General features: G+C 44.0%; 1 protein-coding gene across 2 annotated transcripts in view; it reads left to right on the top strand.

Moving 5' to 3' along the window:
• Positions 1-25,628, top strand: part of Hgd (homogentisate 1,2-dioxygenase) — a 62,427-nt gene that overhangs the window by 26,855 nt on the left and 9,944 nt on the right. For both annotated transcript variants that reach the window (XM_004666842.2, XM_045147814.1), the window contains exons 5-11: positions 11,010-11,069; positions 14,348-14,439; positions 15,542-15,576; positions 16,458-16,537; positions 17,838-17,937; positions 20,437-20,561; positions 23,932-24,036. In XM_004666842.2, the coding sequence (XP_004666899.1) occupies positions 11,010-11,069; positions 14,348-14,439; positions 15,542-15,576; positions 16,458-16,537; positions 17,838-17,937; positions 20,437-20,561; positions 23,932-24,036 (597 nt within the window). The remainder of the gene's footprint in view (positions 1-11,009; positions 11,070-14,347; positions 14,440-15,541; positions 15,577-16,457; positions 16,538-17,837; positions 17,938-20,436; positions 20,562-23,931; positions 24,037-25,628) is intronic.

The following is a 25,628-nucleotide window of genomic DNA, read 5'->3' on the forward strand; positions in this document are numbered from 1 at the left end:
CAAGGGGGAGCACACATCTGGAATTCATTTGCAGTGGCTGGAGGCCCTGGCGTGCCCATTCTCTCTCTCTCTCTATCTGCCTCTTTCTCTCTGCCTGTTGCTCTCAAAAAAAAAAAATGAAAATGAACAAAAAAATTAAAAATAAACACTGAAAATAAAATTTTAATTCTTTCACTAAAAAAAACCCTGTAACATTCTGGGACTTAGGACATATGAATTGGGGGGTTGGGAATACAATCTAGCCCATAATATTCTTCCACTGTGTTCTCCTTTTATTCCAAATATCTGCTAGTGATTCCCACTTCTGTGAGATTCTCTTTGCCTTACAGACAAAAGGATAGTTGATGAGACATGCTCAGATGGGAGGGATCAAGAGGAGAAATTTCTTGAGCTGCAGAGGATTTTCTAACTCACTTTGCTTCCTCATGCCCCAGTACACCCGTCACACATGCATACACAACTGGACAGGTGGATGATCGAAGCCTAACTTCACCCCTCGTAACCTAAGCTCAAAGCTTGGGGGCCATATTGCAAGAAGTCAGTCCCACCACTCTGGGGCTCAGAAACCACAGTAGGTTGCTAAATATCACTTGTATTGATTATAGACTATCAATCTTTTCCCTTTAGCAAATACCATTCATCTTCATGATAATAAGACATTCACTGTTACCTGTCTGTAACATATTCTACAAACATCCCCAAATTTCAGAATTCACATTGGATATTGCCAAGTCAATGTCCCAACTCAACAGATCCACCATTGTCCCAGTCAAACTATTGTTACTGAGATAGTCCTTTACAATCCCAGGTTTGAATCCTTAGAGTTGTTTCCTCCTCTTCCTTCTCCTCTTCCTTTTTCTTTTTAACTTTTGAGGTAGGATCTCACTCTATACCAGGCGGACCTGGAATGTGGGTAGTCTCAGGGTGGCCTTGAACTCACAGTGATCCTCCTACCTCTGCCTCCTGAGTGCCGGGATTAAAAGCAAGTGCCACCACGCCTGAGTCCTTTTCGCTTGGGGGGTGGGGTGCATGTGTGTGTGCTCATGTGTGGGATTGTGAATATACACATACCATGGCATGTGAGGAGAAATCAGAGGACAATCTGACAACTTTCCAGTGTTGGTCCTTGTTTCCACCTCATCTGAGACAAGAGTATCTCATTATTCAGGGCTCCATTTGACAAGCTGACTGGTTTGTGAGTTTCCAGAAAATTCTTGTCTTTACTATCCCAGCTCATTGTAGATATGCTAAGATTACAGAAGCCTGCCATGGGCTTCTAGCTTTTTGTTTGTTTGTTTTCCAAGATAGGGTATCGCTATAGCTCAGGCTGACCTGGAATTCACTATGTAGTCTCAGGGTGGCCTTGAACTCATGGTGATCCTCCTACCTCTGCCTCCTGAGTCTGGGATTAAAGGCGTGTGCCACCACACCAGGTGGGCTTCTGGCTATTTATTTTTTTACGAATACTTAAAAAAAATTTGTTCATTTATTCGAGAGTGACAGACACAAAGAGAAAGGCAAAGAGAGAGAGAGAGAGAGAGAGAGAGGGAGAGGGAGGGAGAGAATGGGTGCGCCAGGGCCTCCAGCCACTGCAAACGAACTCCAGCCGTGTGCGCCCCCTTGTGCATCTGGCTAACGTGGGTCCTGGGGAATCGAGCCTCAAACCAGGGTCCTTGGGCTTCACAGGCAAGTGCTCAGCCGCTAAGCCATTTCTCCAACCCAGGCTTCTGGCTTTTCATGTGTGTTCTGGAGATTTGAACTCAGGTGCTTATGCTTATGCACCAAGCACTTCATCTGGTGAGCCATGTTCCTGGACTGTTTTTTGAGAACTTCTTGTGCTTCCAATTACACATGGAATTAGATGCCAAGACCACAGAATGGTGATTCCCACAGTATAAATGTGAGTTTCTCAGCCTCACACTCCACAATTCTAATTCAATCAGGTCTGAAGTGGCACAGGAGTCTCTCCAGATGGTTCTCATGAAGGTTGGTGATGGACCATACTTCATGAAATACTGCACAATTAAAAATTAAGTGTGGACTGCACTTTAAAAAATTCTGGGGGCTGGAGAGATGGCTTAGCGGATAAGCGCTTGCCTATGAAGCCTAAGGACCCTGGTCCAAGGCTCAATTCCCCAGGACCCACGTTGGTCAGATGCACAAGGGGGCGCACGTGTCTGGAGTTTGTTTGCAGTGGCTGGAGGCCCTGGTGCGCCCATTCTCTCTCTCTCTCTCTCTGCCTCTTTCTCTCTCTGTCACTCTCAAATAAATAAATAAAATAAACAAAAAAATTTTAATTAAAAAAAAAGAAATTCTGGGCTGGAGAAATGGCTCAGCTGTTTAGGCACTTGCTTATAAAGCCTAAAAGCCCAGGTTGGATACCCCAGTACCCACATAAAGCCAGATGCACAGAGTGGCTGTGGCAAGAGGCCCTGGTGCCTCCCTCCCATCTCTCTCTGCTTGCAAATAAATAAATAAAAATGTTTAAAGAAATTCTGGAGTTTACTTCCAATCATGCCTTCCTTTTCTTTTTTAAAAAAATATTTTATCTTTTAAAATTTATTTATTAGAGTCAGAGAGGGAGGGAGGGGAGGGAGAAAGAGAGAGAGAGATAAGAGAGAGAGAGAGAATGGGAACACCAGGGCCTCTAGCCACTGCAAACGAACTCCAGATGCATGCTGTGCCTTGTGAATCTGGCTAACATGGGACCTGGAGAATCGAACTGGGGTCCTTAGGCTTCGCAGGCATGCGCGTTAACCGCTAAGCCATCTCTCCAGCCCTCTGCCTTTCTTTTCTTAACTCTACCTAATACAGATTGCATTTCCTTTTACCTGGATTATTTTAGTGGTCTCCTAACTCAACTGTGTAGTTTCCTTACCTTATGTCAAATTCAGTTTATCTTGCCATCACCCCTCTTCCATGGCTCAGGCTGTCCAGGCTAGGCTCCTAGGCCAGGAGATTGAGAACCCTGGTTTTCAGATCCTCTTCTTCCTGCCATGTTTCCTACTTTGTCACACATGCTAGGACCATTACTCTTCCAGGACAATATAAATTCTCCTGCCTTGTTGCTTTGTGCACCGTCATCTACCTAAAATTTCCTCTTCTCTTACAAACAGCCGCCCATCAAAATCCCACTTCTAAGCCAGGCGTGGTGGCGCACGCCTTTAATCCCAGCACTCTGGAGGCAGAGGTAGGAGGATCGCCGTGAGTTTGAAGCCACCCTGAGACTCCATAGTGAAGACCAGGTCAGCCTGGACTAGAGTAAAACCCTACCTTGAAAAACAAATAACCAAACAAAAACAAAAATATCCCACTTCCAATTTAGAGCTCATTTGTATTTTGTATTTTTTGGTTTTTCAAGGTAAGGTCTCACTCTAGCCCAGGCTGACCTGGAATTCACTATGGAGTCTCAGGGTGGCCTCGAACTCACGGCGATCCCCCTATCTCTCCCAAGGGCTGGGGTTTAAAGGCATGTGCCACCACTCCCGGCCAGAGCTCATTTTCAACAGGGCACTGTTCAATGAGCTCTCCCGTGTTTCTTAGGATGTCTGAAAGTAGGATCTGTGTCTTCACGTCTGTCCCATCTGCAACGCCAGCACGTACCTTCTTCCGAATAGTAGAATTCCAAGTAGTTGTTGAGTTCACTCCCTGGTAGGTCTTATCACGCTATAAATAGACTAGATTGCATTTCCCTAAATGTGTCTGCTGGCGAGTGCCACCACCACCATTGTACGTCACCCCTGCAGCCCTTTGGACAGCCTGCTACGTCTTTTGTACGGTTTGTCTCTATCAGCTTGCATTCTATTGCTTGGAAAGATACTGGAGCGGTCTGCAAACCAGATGAATTCATTGCTGCATCTCTTATTTCCACGTGTAAGAATGTCAAATAGGCCCTGTGCCAGGACTTCTTCCAGAGCAAATATTCTTATTTATATTTATCTGTTAAAAGTCATATCTGGGCTGGAGAGATGGCTTAGCGGTTAAGCGCTTGCCTGTGAAGCCTAAGGACCCCGGTTCGAGGCTCGGTTCCCCAGGTCCCACGTTAGCCAGATGCACAAGGGGGCGCACGCGTCTGGAGTTCGTTTGCAGAGGCTGGAAGCCCTGGCGCGCCCATTCTCTCTCTCCCTCTATCTGTCTTTTTCTCTGTGTCTGTCGCTGTCAAATAAAATAAATAAATAAAAATTAAAAAAAAAAAGTCATATCTGCTGTTTCCTTATTTTCTTCTCAGGAAGGCTTCACACTGTGAGGGCTTCTGTAATGTGTTCCCTGGGGCTGGGGGTGCGCAGGCAGAGACTCTACCATAGTCACCTCCGGCCCTTAGCATAAAACCTTGCATAAATCTGGTTCAATAATATTGTCTGAGTGGATGAACATAAGAGGATTGGACAGGATGCTGATGTTGAAGGGGTAGTGGAGTCCCAGAAGTCAGATCGGGCCAGGGTGACAGAACCGGCTGGAGAATATATAAAGGTCAGCTTAAAAGGCCAAGTCTATGGCCATGAAATAGAGGCAAAGCTTGTGTTCAGGACCAAGGAGACCAGGAAAAACTTCAGAAAGCAAATCAAGACAAGTACCATGACATTAATAACAGGGACTGCAAAGTGGTATTATCAGTTCTCTGTGGGAAATTAAATGGCTTGAAATCATCAGTGTTCTCTCTTCTAAACAAAGAGAGAGAGAGAGAGAGAGAGAGAGAGAGAGAGAGAGGAAGAGACGAAGACAAAGATAGGGAAGGGAACCACCAAAGGGGGAAAGAAGGAGAGAGACACGGGGAAGTAAAAGGAGGGTGCATGGCTGGAGAGATGGCTTAGCAGTTAAGGCACATGCCTATAAAGCCTAAGGACCCTGGTTCGATTCTCCAGGTCCCATGTGAGCCAGATGTGCATGGTGGCACATACGTCTGGAGTTCGTTTGCAGTGGCTAGAGGCCCTGGCATGCCCATTCTCACTCTCTCTCTCTCTCTCTCTCTCCTCCTCAATCTGCCTCTAATAAATAAATAAAAATAAAATCTTAAAAAAAAAAAACAAAGAGCAGGGTGCATATGATACATATGGAGGCAAATATAATGGAATCCATTATCTCATATCCTAACTAAAAATTAATAGGAAGAAGGATGACAATAATCATAAGTTGTAAGAATTAAGGCATCCACAAATGCCTATTGAGTGACTGCCGTATTTGATGATCTATTCAAGGCTCTGAGTGTCTCAGTCCATCTGTTTTCAGCACTTTTCCATATGCTCCTGTCATGATGCTCCACCCTCACCAGAGACCCAAGCAATGGGACTCCTCGAAATTGACCTTGGATTGGAACCATCAGAACCATTAGCTTAAAAAAAAAAATATTAGCCGGGCGTGGTGGCACATACCTTTGATCCTAGTATTTGGGAGGCAAGAGGTAGGAGGATCGCTGTGAATTCAAGGCCACCCTGAGACTACATAGGGAATTCCAGGTCAGCCTGCATAGAGTAAAACCCTACCTCAAAAAAAAAAAAAAAGAAGAAGAAGAAGAAGAAGAAGAAGAAGAAGAAGAAGAAGAAGAAGAAGAAGAAGAAGGAGAAGAAGGAGAAGAAGAAGAAAACCAGCCCATTTCTCTTTATAAATTAAGACTCAGGTGTTTCTTGTGCCAATGGGAGGGTGACTAATACAACATTTAACCATAGCACCGAGAAATGAATAAAAAAGTGTGAACTTCACAGACAAAGTCACATTGAAAATCTAATTTTCTCTCCAGCATGACTCAGTTTTGGGTTTTTGTTTTGTTTTGTGTTAAGTATTATGGACGACATTAGAAAGCCTAAATAAATACCTGTGCTCTTGCCTTTTACTTCAAAAGATTGCCAATGGGTTATTCCAAGTGTGCTTCTTTCCTCACAAATCATGCTGTCTTTCCCCCTCAGACTGAAGGGTTTGCTGAAGAATCCAGTAAGCCATACGTTTATTTTGCTCAGCGCTCCCCTCCTTCCCTGGTCTGAAATTCAACAATACCAATTATCCTGGGCCTCACTGGCTTAAACGTCATCATCACTGTGAGTTACTTCAAAACTATCCAATGACGCTGCTGACTTCTACTGATACTCTGCCTCTGCCTAGTCAATATGAACAGCATCCAGCTCCCCCAGTCTGGCTGAGTCTTTGGCATTTTGGATGGAACCAGTAAATCAAAGAATCTCAGTGTTGAAAGGAACGTTCAGAACATCGAGCCAAGCTCTCCATCTTCTAACTGTGGGAATATTGACGCTCTTTCTTTCACATTTCCTTTTGATATCTGAGCACGAATTTTGAACCTCAACCGTTAAATGTTAACATTAATTCTCTCGCTTTGTCCTTTGGGAATGTTAAATAATTTTAGATTCTTACTTTAGACACCCTTGAAGATGCTTTTCTTTTTTAAAAATATTTTATTTCTTTACTTATTTGAGAGAGAGAATGGGTATACCAGGGTCTGCAACCACTGCAATTGAACTCTAGACACATGCACTGCCTTGTGCATCTGGCTTACGTGGGTACTGGGGAATCGAACCTGGGTCCTTAGTCTTTGATGCATGCACTGCTTTGTGCATCTGGCTTACGTGGGTACTGGAGAATCGAACCTGGGTCCTTAGTGTTTGCAGGCAAGTGCCCTAACCACTAATCAATCTCTCTAGCCCTTGAAGATGCTTTTTCAAATTATTTGGCCACCTCATTTCTAGGAAGTTTAGTATCCAGTAGAATTTGTAGCAAACAACTGCAAAATACATGACGTATTAACGGGACTAAAAGGAGAAATATGTGAAACCGCAATTGTAGTGGGGGCTTCAGAATCCCTCTCTTGAGGGTTGATAGGCCCACTGGACATAAAGTCAGAATGGGCACAGTAGTGATGAGTTTATATTTTGGAAATAATATTTGCAAGCAAGTGCCTTTAACTGCTGTGCTGTCTCTCTATCCTGGAAATAATATTTGAACTTTTAGAAATATTTGTCAATTTGCTAGCTATTATCTAAATACCATTTTTTTTATTTCAAAAATCCCTCACAAACTTGTTTTATTTTATTTTGTTGTTTGAAATACAAGCCATGTTCTCATTGCCTGTATTTATGCAACTGTTCAATCATACAGCAAATAATTATTGATGTTACTATAACCAAGATATTCCATCAGGCACTACCACTTGTATCACTGTTTTTGAAATATTTAATAATTAAATTCTGTATAGAAAGCTCTATTTAGCAAACATATATAATGAATAAAATAAACTGTTATAAAGCTATAGTATTATATTAGTCTGATGGGACTATCATAACAAAATACCATAGATTGATATTGAACAACACAGCTCCCTCACAATTCTGAAGACAAAGTCCAGAATCAAAATGCCAGCAAGGGGCTGGAGAGATAGCTTAGCGGTTAAGCGCTTGCCTGTGAAGCCTAAGGACCCCGGTTCGAGCTCAACTCCCCAGGACCCACGTTAGCCTAATGCATAAGGGGGCGCATGCATCTGGAGTTCATCTGCAGTGGCTGGAGGCCCTGGCGCACCCATTCTCTCTCTCTCTACCTGCCTCTTTCTCTGTCTGTCACTCTCAAATAAATAAATAAAAATAATAAGCAAAAAAATTTTTAAAATGCCAGCAAGGCTGATGACTTAGGACACCGGTCCTATTGGGCTAAAACCCCAAGTTTATGAACTAATTTAACCTTAATTACCTCTTAAAGGCCCTATCTTCAAAGCAATCCCAGTGGAGGTTAAGGCATTAATGTATAAATTAGCAGAGATTCCATTCATAACAAAGATTTTATCAGTTAAAAAACATCTTTTACTCCTGTCATAAACTCTCTGAAGAGATTTGTGGAATTACAGTTTTCCCCAGCACCCTATTCATCCATATAAGGAAAACGATCCAGGAAAAGAGATGGCTGTTTTGGCCTGGCCTTGCATGGGAGAGAACTGCAGTCGATGCATAATTAAAGTCTGCCATGGGCTCTTCCTGTTCATCTTCTCTCCAAACCTTCCTCTTCACATTCACCACAATTGCTACATCAGGGCTCCTGAACAAAATTTCCTGCCGGAGGATCCCAAACTTGACTTCCTCTGTGGTCCTGGGTTTATCAGAACCACTTTGAGATGTTTTATTATTTGTTCATGATATAGGCTCTTTACAGTTAGAAAAAAAGCATACACTGTACGATCTGTTGCTGCCAGACCCAGCAGATAAATCACTCCTCTCCCTGCACCATCTGTCATTTGAAAGGAATCTTGTATTTGCGTTAGAGAAGGATTCGCCAAGGTCATCGTTTCATCTAGAACACATGCTGTGTTGGAGGAGAGCTCCTGTTCTGTGATGTGGTTTTTCTCTCACCCGTCACCTCAAACTCTCTTTGTGGCTCAAGGGCTGATGTGTTCCGGAAGGTCTTGAATACAGCAACAGATCTGGCTAACCTATAAGCCCTCTGGTTCACAGTAAAAGAACCTCTGTGGGCCAGAACTTCATTTCTATCCACAACAGGTATCTGACCTCCAGGCAGATTACACAGATGTTGTCACAGTAAGCAAGCAAGGTAGTCGTAGCAATTTGCTGGCTACTTTTTTTTTTCTCCCTCTCTCCTCCTTTCCCTTCTTTTTTCTTCCTTTGACTTCCTCCATTTCTCCTTTCCTTCCTTCCTTGATTTCTTTCTTCTCTTTTCTTGCTCTCTGTTCTCCCTTAGATTTGCTACCCTGTAAGCTCGTATTATTTAAACACTCCTGCCATCTGGTAATTGGCATTGCCACCATCATATCTGGCCTTGGATGCTACAGCTTGGTAAGTTTAATGGTTGGTTGGTTTGTTGCTCAATTAAATGGTGGATTTTTTTCTTGTCCATGCATGATGCTTGGTTCAATAACATAAGCACAGGATCTCTGAGTTGGGTGTGCTGGTCCTTAAACTCTCATTGCACAGAGAAGAGCTTTTGTGAAATGTTGTTGCCTTGGTTCCACTTTCAAAGACCCTGATTAAATTTGGTCTTGTTTTCAAAGATTCTCCAGGTGATTCTCATGGGGATCCAGGGCTGTGAATCTCTGGTTAGAGCTAAAATGTTGCCCAGGCAACCATTGATCTGATACTTAAATATCTCCCTCCGGGAACTGTATAATGATGACTCTTTTTCAGGTGATTTTCCTGAATATAGAAAGTCTCCATTGCTACTGGAGGGAAGCAGCAGGTAGTGGTTAGTATAGACGAGGGACTGCCTTTAAAGCGCCAGAAGAGGGCTGGAGAGATGGCTTAGTGGTTAAGCGCTTGCCTCTGAAGCCTAAGGACCCTGGTTCGAGGCTCGGTTCCCCAGGTCCCACATTAGCCAGATGCACAAGGGGGCGCACGCGTCTGGAGTTCGTTTGCAGAGGCTGGAAGCCCTGGCGCACCCATTCTCTCTCTCTCCCTCTATCTGTCTTTCTCCCTGTGTCTGTCGCTCTCAAATAAATAAATAAAAAATGAACAACAAAAAAAAATATTTTAAAGCGCCAGAAGAGCTTAAGTGGGGGTGTGGGTCTGATCCCCAACAGACACAAATTTCCACAGTGCTCAATGCTCAGCTATGTCCCTTCTTGAGGTGTGGAATACCTTCTCTGTCTGTCATTCTCAACAGGAGAAATTTGACCACCCCAAACTACATTTGACAATGGAGGTTTGGGGTTGTGGCAACCTGGGATGCTCTACTGATAATGTCATGGCTAGGGGACAGAGATGAAGTTAAAAATCTTATCATGCACAGGACAGCCCCCCCGCGACAAAGAATTGCTCAGCACAAAATGTCAGTGTCCCAGTGGCTAGAGCCTCGCTCTTGGATCCCGCTGCTTTGCAGAGAGCTGTCGTCCATCATTCATGGAATTAGTGCTGAAGTGTTTTCGTCTTGGTAAAGCACGATTCCAAGAATCCTTTTCAAACCCATCTTTTACTTTCTGTGTGTGTGAAGAGCTCTCAGTGTGTGAGCGTCCCATTTTTGCTTTTAAGAAATGAAGGCTGCTGCCTGACTGCCCACGCTGGCGAGGGAGAATGATCCCAGCACCAGGGCTGCCTTGCCATTTGCTGCTTTTTTCCTCTCTTGCCTGGCTGCCCTGCTGAAATGCAGAATTAATTGATGGAGCCCAGGCACCAAATGCAGGCTCTGTCCAGCTGGTTTTCACCAGGTGCTGCAGCCAACAGAACCAGCCCGGGGGGTGCAGGTCACTCCCGAAGATGTGCCCCAGGGCAGCTGGGTGTGGGAGCCACCAGCCTGGCTGGATGAGGCGGGTCGCCACACTGATTAATAAGTGTTGCTTTGACTCTGTGAACAGGGCTGATACTTGCTGATGTTTCTCCTGGCTTCCTCAGTTCAGTCCATTATTAAATTCAAGATTGTTGTGATTTAAACCGAACCATCAGACAGCCTGGGGACAAATGTAGGGTTTGGGGAAGCAACCGTACTGGCCATTGCATTTACCAAATCCAATCTCAGCTGGGGGCATTTGTGTCTCTCTGGAAGAAATAATTCAAAACTCAGGGGCTGGAAGCAGAAGCAAAGCCTTCCCGCTGTGTCAGAGCCCACACAGAGAGGCTGGCATGCCAGGAAGGGAGCTAAGTATAAATAGCATGAAAAGCAGCGTCAGTCAAAACTCACTGATGACGTGCCTGAGCAAAAGGGAAAAAGGAAACAAATAGCTTCTGAAAGAGAGAGCAATGGCTTCTTTTTATTTTTATAATTGAAAGTGCTAAGGAACAAAGACAATTTTCATTCATATAGCCTTAAATGTGTGCACGCGTGCACACACACACACACACACACACACACACACACAGACCTTTAATGAAATGATGGATAATCATTAATTTTAAAATAACAAAATCATAAGCAGCCAGAACCTCACAGAAAGAGCAGCTGTCCCTTTTCTTCTATGTAATTGAATCTTTTTTTTTTTTTTTTAAGAAAGTCTGCAGTTTCCCCTTGGTGAAGTCATTTTCCTGTGTGGGCATTTATTCTTTTGTTTTGTTTTCTTTTGTTTTGTTTTTCTTCAGCTTAGATGGAAACCATTTGAGATTCCAAAAGCTTCTCAGAAGAAAGTGGACTTTGTGAGTGTAAGTCAGTATTCTGCATGCTTGCCCAGTGCCCGCCTCAACTCGGTGGTGAGTGATCTAACCATCTGCAGGCTGAATGCCAAGCAGGAGCATACTTACCCAGAGGCGGCCCAGACAAAGCTACCTGCCCTGTAGGGGCTGGCGGATGTCTTACTTATAGGCACCCTATGGCTCTGACACCAAAGCGCACCCAGGAGCTATTTATCCCCCAGAAATGGTTATGGAGAGGGAACCCCTTCACATCCCTGCTTTTCCTTGGGCTAGGATAGGAGCTCTTAAACTAGTTAGGACACTCACAAGAGGGGATCAAAAGGTGGTAAGAGGAGCTAGAGAGATGGCTTAGCGGTTCAGCGCTTGCCTGTGAAGCCTAAGGACCCCAGTTCGAGGCTCGGTTCCCCAGGTCCCACGTTAGCCAGATGCACAAGGGGGCGCACGCGTCCGGAGTTCGTTTGCAGAGGCTGGAAGCCCTGGCACGCCCATTCTCTCTCTCTCCCTCTATCTGTCTTTCTCTCTCTGTCTGTCGCTCTCAAATAAATAAATAAAAATAAACAACAACAACAAAAAGGTGGTGAGAAGTGGTGGGAGGGTAGGACAAAAGGAAACAGTTGAAGATGGAAGGAGACCATGGTGGGGAAATATCCAAGCAGGGAGGAGAAAGGAAGAAGGGAAACAAAAACAAAATTTGTTTGAAAACACTATAATGAAGCCTAATTCTCCGGTCCATAAATAAACATAATTAAACACATCAAAAAAGGAATAGACGTTCTTAACCTTTTTGATCCCTTTGCTAGCCTGACCATACCTGTGCTTTTATTTATGTACTTGTTTTGATTTTTCTTGAGACCGAGTCTCCCTCTCAAGTCCAGTAACTCACTATGTAGCTCAAGCTGGCTTTGAACTCATAGCAATCCTCCTGCCTCAGCCTCTCGAGTGCTAGGATTAGAGGCATGAGCTGCTGTGTTTAGCATCATTTGTGTGTTTTAAATTTATTTATTTGAGGGAGTGAGAGGGAAAGAGGCAGTGAGACAGAGAGAGAGAGAGAGAATGGGCACACCAGGTCCTCCACCCACTGCAAACAAACTCCAGATGCATGTGCCACCTTGTGCATCTGGCTTACGTGGGTCCTAGGGAATTGAACCAAGGTCCTTTGGCTTTGCAGGCAAACACCTTAACCACTAAGCCGTCTCTCCAGCCCATCACTTGTGTTTTTAAATGGGTAAAGTTAATTACATTGAACTACAAAAAGACAATTACATCAAATTACAATGATAAAAATATTAATCAAAAAGAAATCGTATTTGTGGGAGAGAGGAGTCAGATTCATTAGTTGTGGAGCCACTGGTAAGCTGTCCATTCCACAGTAAATAACTTTCCAGCCATGATCATGCAAGCAACCCTAATTTAACACAATGAGTAAAAAAGACATGAAAGTAAGATGAGGATTCATAAGAAAAACTAAGGGTGATAGTGGAAAAGAGAGTGGAATAAGGGCTGGAGAGATGGCTTAGCGGTTGAGCGCTCGCCTGTGAAGCCTAAGGACCCCGGTTCGAGGCTCGGTTCCCCAGGTCCCACGTTAGCCAGATGCACAAGGGGGCGCACGCGTCTGGAGTTCGTTTGCGGTGGCTGGAGGCCCTGGCGCGCCCATTCTCTCTCTCTCCCTCTATCTGTCTTTCTCTCTGTGTCTGTCGCTCTCAAATAAATAAATAAATTAATTAATTAAAAAAAAAAAAGAGACCGGGCGTGGTGGCGCACGCCTTTAATCCCAGCACTCGGGAGGCAGAGGTAGGAGGATCACCGTGAGTTCGAGGCCACCCTGAGACTACATAGTGAATTCCAGGTCAGCCTGAGCCAGAGTGAGACCCTGCCTCGAAAAACCAAAAAAAAAAAAAAAAGAGAGTGGAATAAGAGAGGATAATTGCGGGGAAATAAGATCAAAATATATTATATACATGTATGAAAATATAAAATTAAAAAAACTAAATAAAATTTTCAAGAGATATTATATTTGACTTATATATATTGTTAATATACTAGGAAACGCTAACAGCTATGATATGAGCGTTAATGATGCTTTAAGACAGCTATAATATGTGAGATGGAAATGTCCATGATTTGTATCATGAACAATGTTACAGGCACTTCTAATGTCATTGTGGCTTATTGTTTGTGTTCATAATAGTCAAGGAAATGATACATTTTAGTCAGGTTAGTAAAAAAAATATATATATGAAAATGCTCCCGTCCTGATTCATGGGCCCAGAATAGAGTGATGTGAGCTCGGAGCAACAACTCTAACTGGTATAGCACTAACTGGAAGTTCTGCTTGCTGGTTACCAGTGTTGGGGATCTGGGGGCTCCTGTGTCCAGGGCATGTAGGTGATGGGACAGGGGGCTTTCAGGAGGTTGGGACCAACTTGGCTCATGACTTACTTAGGGACAGTGTAGGTACCCAGCCATAGGGCAAAGTGTTTAAATCACGTTGAAATCTTTATCTTTACTAAGTGTTCCAAATCCTGGGGGGACTTACTTCAGCAGACCTCCCCTCCCCCCGACACAAACTTTTGTAGATTAAGTTATGATATAAAAAGAAGCCCCCTAGTCATGTGATTGATAGAATTCTAAGAAGCAGAGCTCCATCTGCCTGGACTCTTTTGCCTGCAGATTCAGAGTGGACAGCAGTTGGGAGAAGGCCCTGTGTGTTAGGATTGCATGATCTGTGCATCCTGTGGCCACGCAGCAGAGGGAATTACAGCTGGTCACGACGTGTTCCTTCTGCCCCATTCTGGGAAGATTAAGTAGGCTTTTTCCAGGGGGATCTCAAACATAATAAAATGTCAGTTGTGAGCTCATTAAAAGCAATGACTTTTTTTTTTTTTTGTTTGTTTTTTGAAGTAGGGTCTCACTCTAGCTGAGGCTGACCTGGAATTAACTATGTAGTCTCAGGGTGGCCTCGAACTCACGGCGCTCCTCCTACCTCTGCCTCCTGAGCGCTGGGATTAAAGGCGTGCACCACCACGCCCCGCAAAAGCAATGACTTTATGTTAAGTTCATCTGATGTAATCATTAAAGCAGTCCAGACATAAGTCATGGCTGTCAGCTAGAATGAGCCACAACCTACCACGCACTAGTCAGTAAGCTCAGGCAGCCTAGATCCCAAAGGTCCCTCTGGTCTCAAAGGGAAGACCCTAGTAGAACTTCACCTGATGAGCCTCAAGGGACAGAGGGAGGCCTGGGTCCCTTGGGCATGACTTATTTTCACCCTCTACTGCCTCCCCCAGGGTCTGCACACCTTGTGTGGAGCCGGTGACATTAGGTCTAACCATGGGCTTGCTGTCCATATTTTCCTGTGCAACTCCTCCATGGAGGATAGGTAAGTAGCTGATGGCTGAGGCCTGACACCCCCATTCCCCAGTTCCTGTTGCCAGAGGGTGAAGGCCTTAGAAAGTCACCCATGCACAGACATACTTCTGTTTTCGTTGGTTTTCCCCTTCTGGGCAGTGTTGGTACATATATAGATTGTAATAAATATGCATTACGATGTTGACTGACCTTTGTGACAAAGACAAGAATATCACATAACAATGTAAGCAGAGAAGGGAGGATAAGATTCTATAATGAAGTAGTTCAAGAGATGTTTTTGACTTTAGGTGGGTTTGAGCCAAATATAGTTAATTTCGAAATTCCCTAGGGCTGCTCTGAAGTCCAGAGTCACGGCATGAGCAGCTGTGAGGGTGACTTGGTGGCAGAAAAAGCCATCAGACGTGGCTTTAACTCACAGCCAGTGGCTTTGTGTAAGCTTAATGCTCCTGAGCACAGGAGTTTTATACTGATTTTATAATTTAAAAAACCAGACAGCATTCTTTCCTTTTTCTTTGGAAAGAAGACTGCCATAGCATCTTTGCCCACAGCCTCTAGGGCTGCATTGCTGACTGCAGGAACTTGTACAAGGCATTCAACTTCTTGAGCCATGAGCTAAGGCCAAGATTAAGATCACAGTCCCATGACAAGGTACTAGAGACCTCCCTTTGGGTCCAGCCTCTCCATTCAAGCTACACTGGCCCTTTGATCTCTTTCAACCTTCCATGAGCTCTCTTGTCTCTCAGAGTACCACAACACTTGTTTCTTTTGCCTGACTGTCTTTTCCTCCTGCCTAGATGGTTCCTTGAGATCAGTTGTCAAATGTTACATCTTCAGGGAGGCCTTTATTATCTCCCCAAACCAGTGCTGGGTTCTTTAATTCTTTCATTCCCCTGAACTTGACATTCATAGTGTCACTGTGTTTGGAGTGATGTAGTTTTGGAACTTCATGTTTACTGTCCCTGACTGCCAGACTGAAAATTCTACAAGGGAGTTTCGACTTAACATTTTATACCCAGCACCCGGCATGAACCAATAATTTGTAGAGTGAATCAATTTGTCTAGATATTGTTAACACTGAAACAAAATCATCGAAAGTGCTCTGTATATTTCAGATGCTTTTACAATTCAGATGGAGACTTCCTGATTGGTAAGTCCTGAGGATTTCAGACCCCTTCATAATTAATTGATTCCCTAGCCCCAAGATGCAGTCCAATTCCTACATACTGTTATCCCTGTTTATTTTTATGAAATTCAATATATAGAAGAAAGTCTAGAAGCTACGGGTGGTCTGGAAAATATTGCTAGAATAGAGAAAAGTGCCTACTGTGGTTCCCTGGTCTCTCTGTCTTTGCCCATCTCTCCTGGGCCTTTGTGATGTGGGACACCTGGGCAACTTGAAGGAAACAAGGGTTGTGAAAGGTGACTAACTTACCATAACAAAGCTATGTTTCCTCTCCCCCCCCCCCCGTGTGTGTGTGTGTGTGTGTTTACATTATATTCACCTAAGAAAATCCCACCTAACATCAATAAGGGCAATTTGGATATATCTTCCGTGGGACCATCTAAAGTGTCAGGCTGGTCAAAGATTATTCTAGTTTCCCATTCTGCCTGCTGGCATCAGTTATCGGCATTCTGGACTGAACATTTCGATGTAGACATTAGGCATTCAAATGCCATCCCCTGCTGGATTGGTCGGAAGTGAATGGTTTTGGTTTTGTTTTATTTTTTTTTTTCCCCATCCTATTTTATGATCCTTGTTGGTCAATTCACAAGTGAGAATATATGAGCTCTCACCTCCAAAGAAATTCAGGTTCGTTTTGGAAGTTCTTTCAGATAGCAAAATAGCTACCTGAAGTTATCAGAATATACGCCTCAACTCCACCCTGGCCCACACATACCAGGAGCATGATTAAAAACTCTTTTTTATTTAGAATAAAAAGCAAAAACATCCCTTGAGTCTTCATGAAACAATTCTTGCATGGAAAAAGACTGCTCACCACTGGCCTGCCTTTTATTTTATTTTGTCAGTTCCCCAGAAAGGGAAGCTTCTCATTTACACCGAGTTTGGCAAGATGCTTGTACAGCCCAGCGAGATCTGCGTCATTCAGGTTGGTAATGGGCGCCTCTCCCCCGCTGACGCTCTCTAATTTGGGAGCCATCAGATGTTTCAGCTGCTGCTATTTCCAACTCTAAAATGTCTCTGTCGGGCTGGAGAGATGGCTTAACGGTTAGGCGGCTTGCCTGAGAAGCCTAAGGACCGCGGTTCGAGGCTCGATTCCCCAGGACCCACGTTAGCCAGATGCACAAGGGGGCGCACGCGTCTGGAGTTGTTTGCAGTGGCTGGAGCCCCTGGTGCGCCCATTCTCTCTCTCTCTCTCTCTCTCTCTCTCTCTCTCTACCTCTTTCTCTCTCTGTCTGTCACTCTCAAATAAATAAATAAATGAACAAAAAATATTTTAAAATGTCTCTGTCATGTCTGAGCACCAGGGAGGGGTTCAAGTTACACAGAAAACTGCCTCGGCTGAAGAAGCAGACTGGGTGCCTGTTAGACTTAACGGAGCATGTGATCACAAAATCAAGAGTTTATCGATTCACTTCTCTAAGTGTTTCTAGTCTGCTGGGCTGGAGATAGGAGATAGTGAAGGTACCCTGTCTTTATTTTTTTATTTTAAATTTTTCTTTGTTCTTTAAAGTTGGCTACTTTGGAGCCCAATAAGAGATTAAACTATTACAGGCTAGAGTCACAGGAATGATTGGGAGTTACATTTTTCTAACTCATCTTTAATCTACTTTCTCCTCAAGTATAGTTTAAGAAGCCGTATCTTTTCTTCTGCATGTGAGATTGGCTGTGGCTCTTAGCATTTTTTTTTTTAGACTGGCCTTTTTTTATGCAAAAGAGAGCAAGGAAGAGAGAGAATTGGGCTGGAGAGATGGCTTAGCGGTTAAACACTTGCCTGTGAAGCCTAGGGACCCCGGTTCGAGGCTCGATTCCCCAGGACCCATGTTAGCCAGATGCACAAGGGGGCACAAGTTTGGAGTTTGTTTGCAGTCACTGGAGCCCCTGGCGCATCCATTCCCCCCCTCCTCTCTCTCTTTCTCTCTCTCTCTCTCTCTCTCCCTCCCTCCTCTCTGTCACTCTCAAATAAATAAAAAGAAAAGAAAGAGAGAGAGAATTGGCATGCCAGGACCTCCGGCTGCTGTAATCGAACTCCAGAAGTATGCACCACTTTGTGCGTATACGCAACGTTGCATGCTTAGGTCACTTTGTGCATCTGGCTTACATGGGACCTGAAGAGTTGAACATGGGTCCTTAGGCTTCACAGGCAAAGCCATCTCTCCAGCCCAGCAGCTTCTTTATAACTACAAGGGTGATGTAAGATGGCATGTCTGTGTCTCTGTCTATTCTAGAGAGGAATGCGATTCAGCATTGATGTCTTTGAGGAGACCAGGGGCTACATCCTGGAGGTCTACGGTGTCCACTTCGAACTGCCTGACTTGGGACCCATTGGTAAATCTTCACTCTGAACCCCTAAGCTTCACTTAAGATATGGGACACAGATCATTACATCTCCCTTTCATTCAACTCCCCTCTTCAGAAAACTTCTCCGAACCAAGTACCTTCCCATAAAAATATATGCATAACAGAAAATGACCTGATTATAATTTTTTTTCAAAATAGACCAATGATGATTTTAAACAACAGGAATTTAATGTCTCTAGTTATACTCTACAGTGCACATTGCAAAGGATGTAGAAGTTTGCATTACTGTAGGCCAGGTCCATGAGGAACAGCTTCACTAGAGATGAGATTTGTTTAATTCTTTCTGTCTTTCTCTTTCTCTCTAAGAAAGAGACAGAGACAGAGAGAGAGAAAGAGAAAGAGAGAGAGAGAATGGGCACGCCAGGGCCTCCAGACACTGCAAACAAACTCCAGATGAGAACGCACCCCCCCCACCATGCATCTGGCTAACGTGGGTCCTGGGGAATCGAACTTCGGTCCTTAACCGCTAAGCCATCCCTCCAGCCCAATTGGTTTAGTTCTTGATGGGACATTAAGGAGAAATAATGAGGAGATAGAACAACTTGCAAAAGCATGTGAGTGAAAATGAGCGTTGGGAACAATCGTTTTTGTAAGTCAGTGGGTTGTGTGTGGACAACAAAGTGAAGACAGCCGCAAAAACATCCTGGACAGAGCTGGAGAGATGGCTTAGTGGTTAAGGCACTTGCCTGCAAAGTCTAAGGGTTCAAGTTTGACTCCCCAAAAGCCACATAAGCCAGACACACAAGGTGTCACCATGTGTACAAGGTGGTGCACGCGTCTGGAGTTGACTGCAGTGGCTAGAAGGCCTGTTTCACCAGTTCTCTCTCTCTCTCTCTCATAAAAATAAAACAAATAGGGCTGGAGAGATGGCTTAGCGGTTAAGCGCTTGCCTGTGAAGCCTAAAGACCCCGGTTCGAGGCTCGGTTCCCCAGGTCCCACGTTAGCCAGATGCACAAGGGGGCGCATGCGTCTGGAGTTCATTTGCAGAGGCTGGAAGCCCTGGCGTGCCCATTCTCTCTCTCTCCCTCTACCTGTCTTTCTCTCTGTGCCTGTCGCTCTCAAATAAATAAATAAATAATTAAAAAACAAACAAATAAATAAATAATGTCCTGGGCTTCATTGCTGTGGAATGAGAGAACGGACTGGGCCACAGTCTTAAGAGCATCACATTCCTCCTGAGCACACCCCACACACTTCACAGTGAAGTAGCTAGAAACCAACATCCCCTTGAGGTAGATGGAAACTTCCAGACACAAGCCCAAGTTCTCCCAGCCCCTATGGTGCAGGCAGCTGGAGGCAAGAGGTGCAGGAGAGAAGGGAAGGTCTTAGGAGCAGTTCTTTCAAAGCCTCCCTTAGAGAGATAGAGAGAGAAAAAAAGAACTGGTGAAACTGACTCTTATTTTTTATTATTATTATTTTTTTTTAATCTTTGGCCACACTTCCCAGTTCTTTCCTTTCTGTCAACAGCTTTTCAGAGCAAAACAGGGACAGGCCAGCATGTGCCTTCTGGTCACTCCCCTGGGGGATCCAAAGTATTCAGAGGAAGGTGGGAGGCAGCAGAGAGGCAGCTGGAGCCATGGGGGGCCGTCTGTCATCCTGCTTACCACCCACTCTCCCCACTTTGGTCTGGCTTCCTGCAGGCAACCTAGCTTCTGGGTTCCGAGGAACATGTACCCTCTCTGGAAAATATATATAATTTACTAACCAGCTGGGGGGCCTCATTTTTTTTTTTTAACCCCAGGAGCTGGAAATGATAAAACACTCTCCAGGTCTCTCCTCTCAGAGTTCAATTATGTTTCTGCACTTATGCTTTTCATATTTTGTCTTTTGACTTATTTTCTTTCTCTGGAGGGAACACTCACTCCCAAAGAAAGCTAAGTAGGCAAGTCCCAAATACTTTCTCCCTGACTGGCAGGCAGATTTTTTTTTTTTTTTTTTTTCAGGCTGGCTAGCAGTTATATAGACCTGGATTCTGAGTTCTGAGGAGCAGCGCCTGTCTGGAACAATAGCTATATAGCCTTTCTACCTGATGTCACAGATATATTCTAGGGGTTTTCTTTGGAAAGGCAGGGATTCTGTCAATCTTCTCTTTTCCACTTTCCTGGTTTCTTCCACTCCCTTCTCATTTATGTATATAATATGATGCGAGATAATATAATACATGTAAAATAGCTTTACTAACTAGAGTCACTTTGTAGTTTTAGAGAATGATGCTGGTGGTGAGTATTTTTGTATTGTCTTTATCCAGCCAAACACCTTGGGTCTTCTTACAAAGCTAGCCATTTCTGTGGTATTGGGGATTAAGCCTAGGGTTTCATTTATGCTAGGTAGGTTCTCTACCAGTAAGCCATATCCCCAGCCAGAGATCCAGTAAGTCTTTGGGAAATAAAAGCAATTTGTGCAGTGGATCTTGACACACATAGAAAAAAAATATATATATATATATTTTGTATTACTGTGTTCTAGGAGCAAATGGCTTGGCCAATCCTCGGGACTTCTTGATACCTGTTGCCTGGTATGAAGATCGTCAAGTGCTGGGTGGTTATACTGTGATTAATAAATACCAGGGCAAGCTGTTTGCTGCCAAACAGGTAAAATAAGAGTGTTGGTAGACAGAACAGTGAATGAAGAGTTATGGAGCACCTACTGATGGCCAAGGCTGGTGTTAGATACTTGATAGACATCCTTTTATCTTTATTTTTTTTATTTTTTTTATTTTTATTTTTTAATTTTTTTGTTCAGTTTTTATTTATTTATTTGAGAGCGACAGACATAGAGAGAAAGACAGATAGAGAGAGAGAATGGGCACGCCAGGGCTTCCAGCCTCTGCAAACGAACTCCAGATGCATGTGCCCCCTTGAGCATCTGGCTAACGTGGGACCTGGGGAACCGAGCCTTGAACCGGGGTCCTTAGGCTTCACAGGCAAGTGCTTAACCGATAAGCCATCTCTCCAGCCCCCTTTTATCTTTATTACACCACTAAGGCAAGGCCAAGACTCCTTTGGCCTTCCTCATAATCATAGAAACAGGCCAGGTAGCGATCATTAATTCACCAATGTCCCAGCAAGTGGTGGAGCCAGCGTGAAATCCTCCACGGTGGCTGCAGACGTTGGGCTTTTCTTGCTCATCCAGCAACAGGTCTCTATAAATAGCATGGGAAACAACATATAAGCTGCAAAATATATTCTCACAAAGAAAATCAGCCAAGGTCGGTATACCTCCGTGGTTAGTTAACATATTGAGCATATAATGTTAGAATGAATTAGACCTACAACAAAAAGAACCCAAGTATCTCTTCTGTGACCATGGTCTGCTTGCTTTATTTTATCTATGTGACTTACTGCCTATTTCTTTTCTTTTTTTTGTCCAGCCCATGTTGTTTTCCTTGACCAGCATGGACAGGTCATTCCCATCAACACAGACAAACTATATTTGGAACTTAAAATTAATTCCTGAAGCAAACCCATTGCCATCCTCATAATCTGAGGGCCAGGGTGTCTCCGAAGTGGTTCAGGGACCATTTGTATCAGAAACCCTCACAGACTTGTTTGAAAGGCACATACTTAGGTAATACCGCAACCTGTCAAAAAAAAAAAATAACTTCCGGGACCAGAGATAGAAATCTACATTTATTTTAAGCATGTTACTCAGATTACTTTTCAGTTTAATTTTAATTTTTTAAACTTTATTTATTTATGTATGTATTTGAGAGAGAGAGAGGAAAAAAAAAAGATGCAGGGAGAGAGAGAATGGGTGTGCCAGCCACTGCAAATGAACTCTAGACACATGCAATCTGGCTAATGTGAGTCCTGGGGAATCGAACTGAGGTCCTTTGGTTTTGCAGGCAAATGCCTTAACCACTAAGCCATCTCCCCAGCCCCTAATTTTATTTATTTATTTATTTTATTTTATTTTTGAGCTAGAGGGAGACAGAGATGGAAAATGGGCCCACAAGGGCCTTCAGTAGCTGGGAAGGGACTCCAGATGAGTGAGCCACCTTGTGGTGAATATGTGGTATTGCAACCTTTCGTCATGCTTACGTGGGATCTGGGGAGTCAAACATGAGTTCTTGCTAAGCCACCTCTCCAGCCTCAGATTGGTTTTTATGTATAGTTGATAGAGAACCACCATTCTTGAAGCAGCCAGCCCCACCTCTAGAGAGGTTTCTACCTCCCACCAGAAACCTGTGATGGTTACTTCCTGTGCAGAGGCCCACTGGTTCATTCTCCTTTGCATAATATGTGTGCTGGAAGGCTGATCTACGTGGCCAGTATCAACTCGGCTCTTTGGCCTTCAGGCTTTTTTTGGTGATTTTTAAAAAGATTTATTTTTATTTACTTATTATAGACAGAGATGGGAGCCGGGGCGGGGTGGGGGGAGGAGAAAGAATAGGCATGCTAGGGCCTCTAGCTATTGCAAACGCATCCCAGAGGCATGCGCCACCTTGTGCATCTGGCTTACATGGAACCTGGAGAATTGAACCTAGGTCCTTAGCCTTCGCAGGCAAGTGCCTTAACCGCTAAGCCATCTCTCCAGCCCGGTCTTAAAGCTTTTGTTGGGTTCAACCCAACAAAGGAAACTGAGGGCAGCATGAAAGACAAAGTCAGGTATTTTTTGTCGCTGCTTTCCTTTTCTAGTTAAGACTATTTCTGGTGTAATTTGGTTCCTGTGAGGTAACCTCAGTGTGCTGGAGCCGACTCTGTGCAACCTGCGAAAGCTGATGTGTGTGCACCTCTACATTACCCTTACGTGCACCCGCCTGCTGTTAGTACCCCAAAAAGAGATCGCTGTGTGTAAGAAAGAGCACTAAATGTTGTTGTTGCTGCTCCTATTGTTTTTCGCCAGAAAAAGAAGAATCAAAAGTACAGTGGTTGGGAGGAAAAAAGTCATGATGAAAGTATTCCCAAATATCAGCAAATGCTGCTCATTGGAGCTTTGTTTATTCAGAGAACTATTTATCAAATCTTTACCAACGGTACTCCTGAGAAACCCCTTCTTCATGGTTCTAGATCTGGCTAGAGTCCTGTAGCAATATTTCTTTCCCTTAGTTCTCACGTTCAGGAATGGCAATGTTTTTCCCACTGTTGTAAAGCTCAGATACCCCAATCCTATAATCATTCCACTTAGACCTAACTACACCTCTATGAGTAGACTACTCCTTAATGACTTTAGAATATTTGGAATTGGATCCTCTTTCTTGAAAGAAACCACAGCAATGGGGATAAACTTCCTACAGCAAAACACTGATCCTGCCCTACTCCCGGACAAAACCAAGCACATGACGTCTGAAGACTCAGACCCTTGAATTGGAACGCTTAGAGAGGTCTGCTTCCCTCCTGTGTACCAACATCCCAGGCATCGTGCCTACGGGAAACTCCTCTAGGCTAAAGAACTTTAGAGAACTCGTAGCACCGGGAAAGAGGGTAGTCCAGATTATCTCTAAAAGCTAGCATCTACGGATTCCCACAGTTAGGTTAAAAATGGTTGAGAGCCGGGCGTCGTGGCGCATGCCTTTAATCCCAGCACTCGGGAGGCAGAGGTAGGAGGATCGCCGTGAGTTCGAGGTCACCCTGAGACTCCATAGTGAATTCCAGGTCAGCCTGGGCCAGAGTGAGACTCTACCTCAAAAAAAACAAAACAACAAAAAAAGAAAAAAGAAACGTTTGAAAAGACACTGCCTGATAGATGTGCTGTGCTTTTGCTGCACATGTGATCAGAAAAGTAGCTGCAGTTTATTTACTGGGGGAAAAAGAAAAAGAGGGTTGGTGGCTAAGTCGGGGCCTGGGAAAGGGTTTGTGAACCAACCACAGAATCATTAAGAGTTCTTATGCTCCCAACAGATGGTGTACGATTAAATTTAGAACAATGTTCAACAAAGTGACTTATGCCGGTAATACTGGTGGGTCATAGCTGTGAAAATATTACATGCTAAGTTCATGCTATCCTGGATTTTGTGACTAGGATGTCTCACCATTCAATGTTGTGGCCTGGCATGGGAACTATACGCCGTACAAGTACAGCCTGGAGAACTTCATGGTCATCAACGCAGTGGCCTTTGACCATGCCGTAAGTCTGGTCAATTTGGGGGTCTTGAGGATAAGACATCCCTTTTAGTGGAAGGGGTTCACAAGTCCACGTGTGATGTTCACATATCTCATGTTTCCAAGGCCAACTTTGCGAGGCCTGGATATAGCCATTTCTCCTTGGTGAGGGAGTAAGTAAGATAGATAGTAAGGAAGCCAGGAGATACTCAACATTCATATCTTAGTTCTCTACAGTGGAACTACAACAACTACTATAGATGGATAAACACTTAAGAAAGAAAAAAAGGGGGTGAGGGGAGCTGGAGAGATTGCCTAGCAGTTAGGGCGCTTGCATGTGAAGCCTAAGGATCTAGGTTGGATCTTCCAGGTCCCAATGTAAGCCAGATACACAAGGTGGCACATACATCTGGAGTTTGTTTGCAGTGGCTGGAGGCCCTGGCATGCACATTCTCTCTCTCTCTCTCTCTCTCTCTCTCCTGCTATCTCTTTCTCTCTCTGTCTGAAATAAATAAATAAAAATAAATCTTTTTTTTTTTTTTTAGAGCTGCTTATGTTAGTGATGAAGGCAGGGGAAAGAAAAGGATGTTTTGTAGAGCTGGAGGTTTGTCCGTCGTGGAAACCCCAGCAATCTGTTTGCTGTGTGGCTGCCTCTGCCCCTGGCTGTGGTTGGAAGCGATGGAGCAGATGCCCTCTTCTACAGTTCCACACAAAGTTTAATGCTTGAAATAAAAAAATAAAAAAAAAACAAGCCTGGTATTTGAACCCGGTCATATTTTCAGTCAATTAGGGGCCCATAAATGGGTTCCGGGTCTACAGTTCAGGCCCCACATGACTGATAAAGTGCTTGTCTGAGATCCTGGGGAAAAGTTTATCTTGCAGCCTACTTCATAATAGATTAAGTTAACCCCCAAGTTGAGGGATAATTAAGGGCAGAAGCCAGAGAGCCAGAGATAGAAGGATTACTGTGAGCCAATTCTGCCTGTCTCTAGGGGAGGACAAAACTGCCTTCCTGAGCAACAAGAAGTCTTAATAAAATCAAAGGGGAAAAGAAAATCAAGATGCCAAGTTTAGAACAACACGGAAAAGCACCCCAAGACACTGATGAGGCTTTCAGCCTTACTCCCTTTTCTTTCCTGCACTAGTTTCGGACCATTTCCCATGGCAGATAAAGAAGTGTTAACTCTCCCAGCAGTAAGGGTTTTCTTTTCATCTGAATTTACACAGGTTCGATCTTGTCTGTATGGCTTCCATAGTCATTTTTCCAATATTCAGATATTATCATCCCACCAGTGCATTAGGAGATGCTGGCAGGCTCCCCGTGGTTTAGGACTACGTCTGGGCTCTGAACTGTGCCAATGGATGCTCTTTCCCATCTGGTACTGGACTCATTTCCCAATACCACATCTTGTCCCTCTTCCTTCAGTGCACCCTGGGCTTTAACCTCACCTCCCTTTAACAAAAATATGTACACCTTGATATCTGTTCTATTTTCTCTGCTAAGGGTTCTTTCATCCCCCTTTCCTTTCTTCTGTTCACTCTTTTCTAAAAAAAATTTTTTTATTTTGTTTATTTTTATTTATTCATTTGAGAGCAACACACAGAGAGAGAGAGAAT

The sequence above is a fragment of the Jaculus jaculus genome, chromosome 4 (genome assembly GCF_020740685.1).
Source record: "Jaculus jaculus isolate mJacJac1 chromosome 4, mJacJac1.mat.Y.cur, whole genome shotgun sequence".
Classification (NCBI taxonomy): domain Eukaryota; kingdom Metazoa; phylum Chordata; class Mammalia; order Rodentia; family Dipodidae; genus Jaculus; species Jaculus jaculus.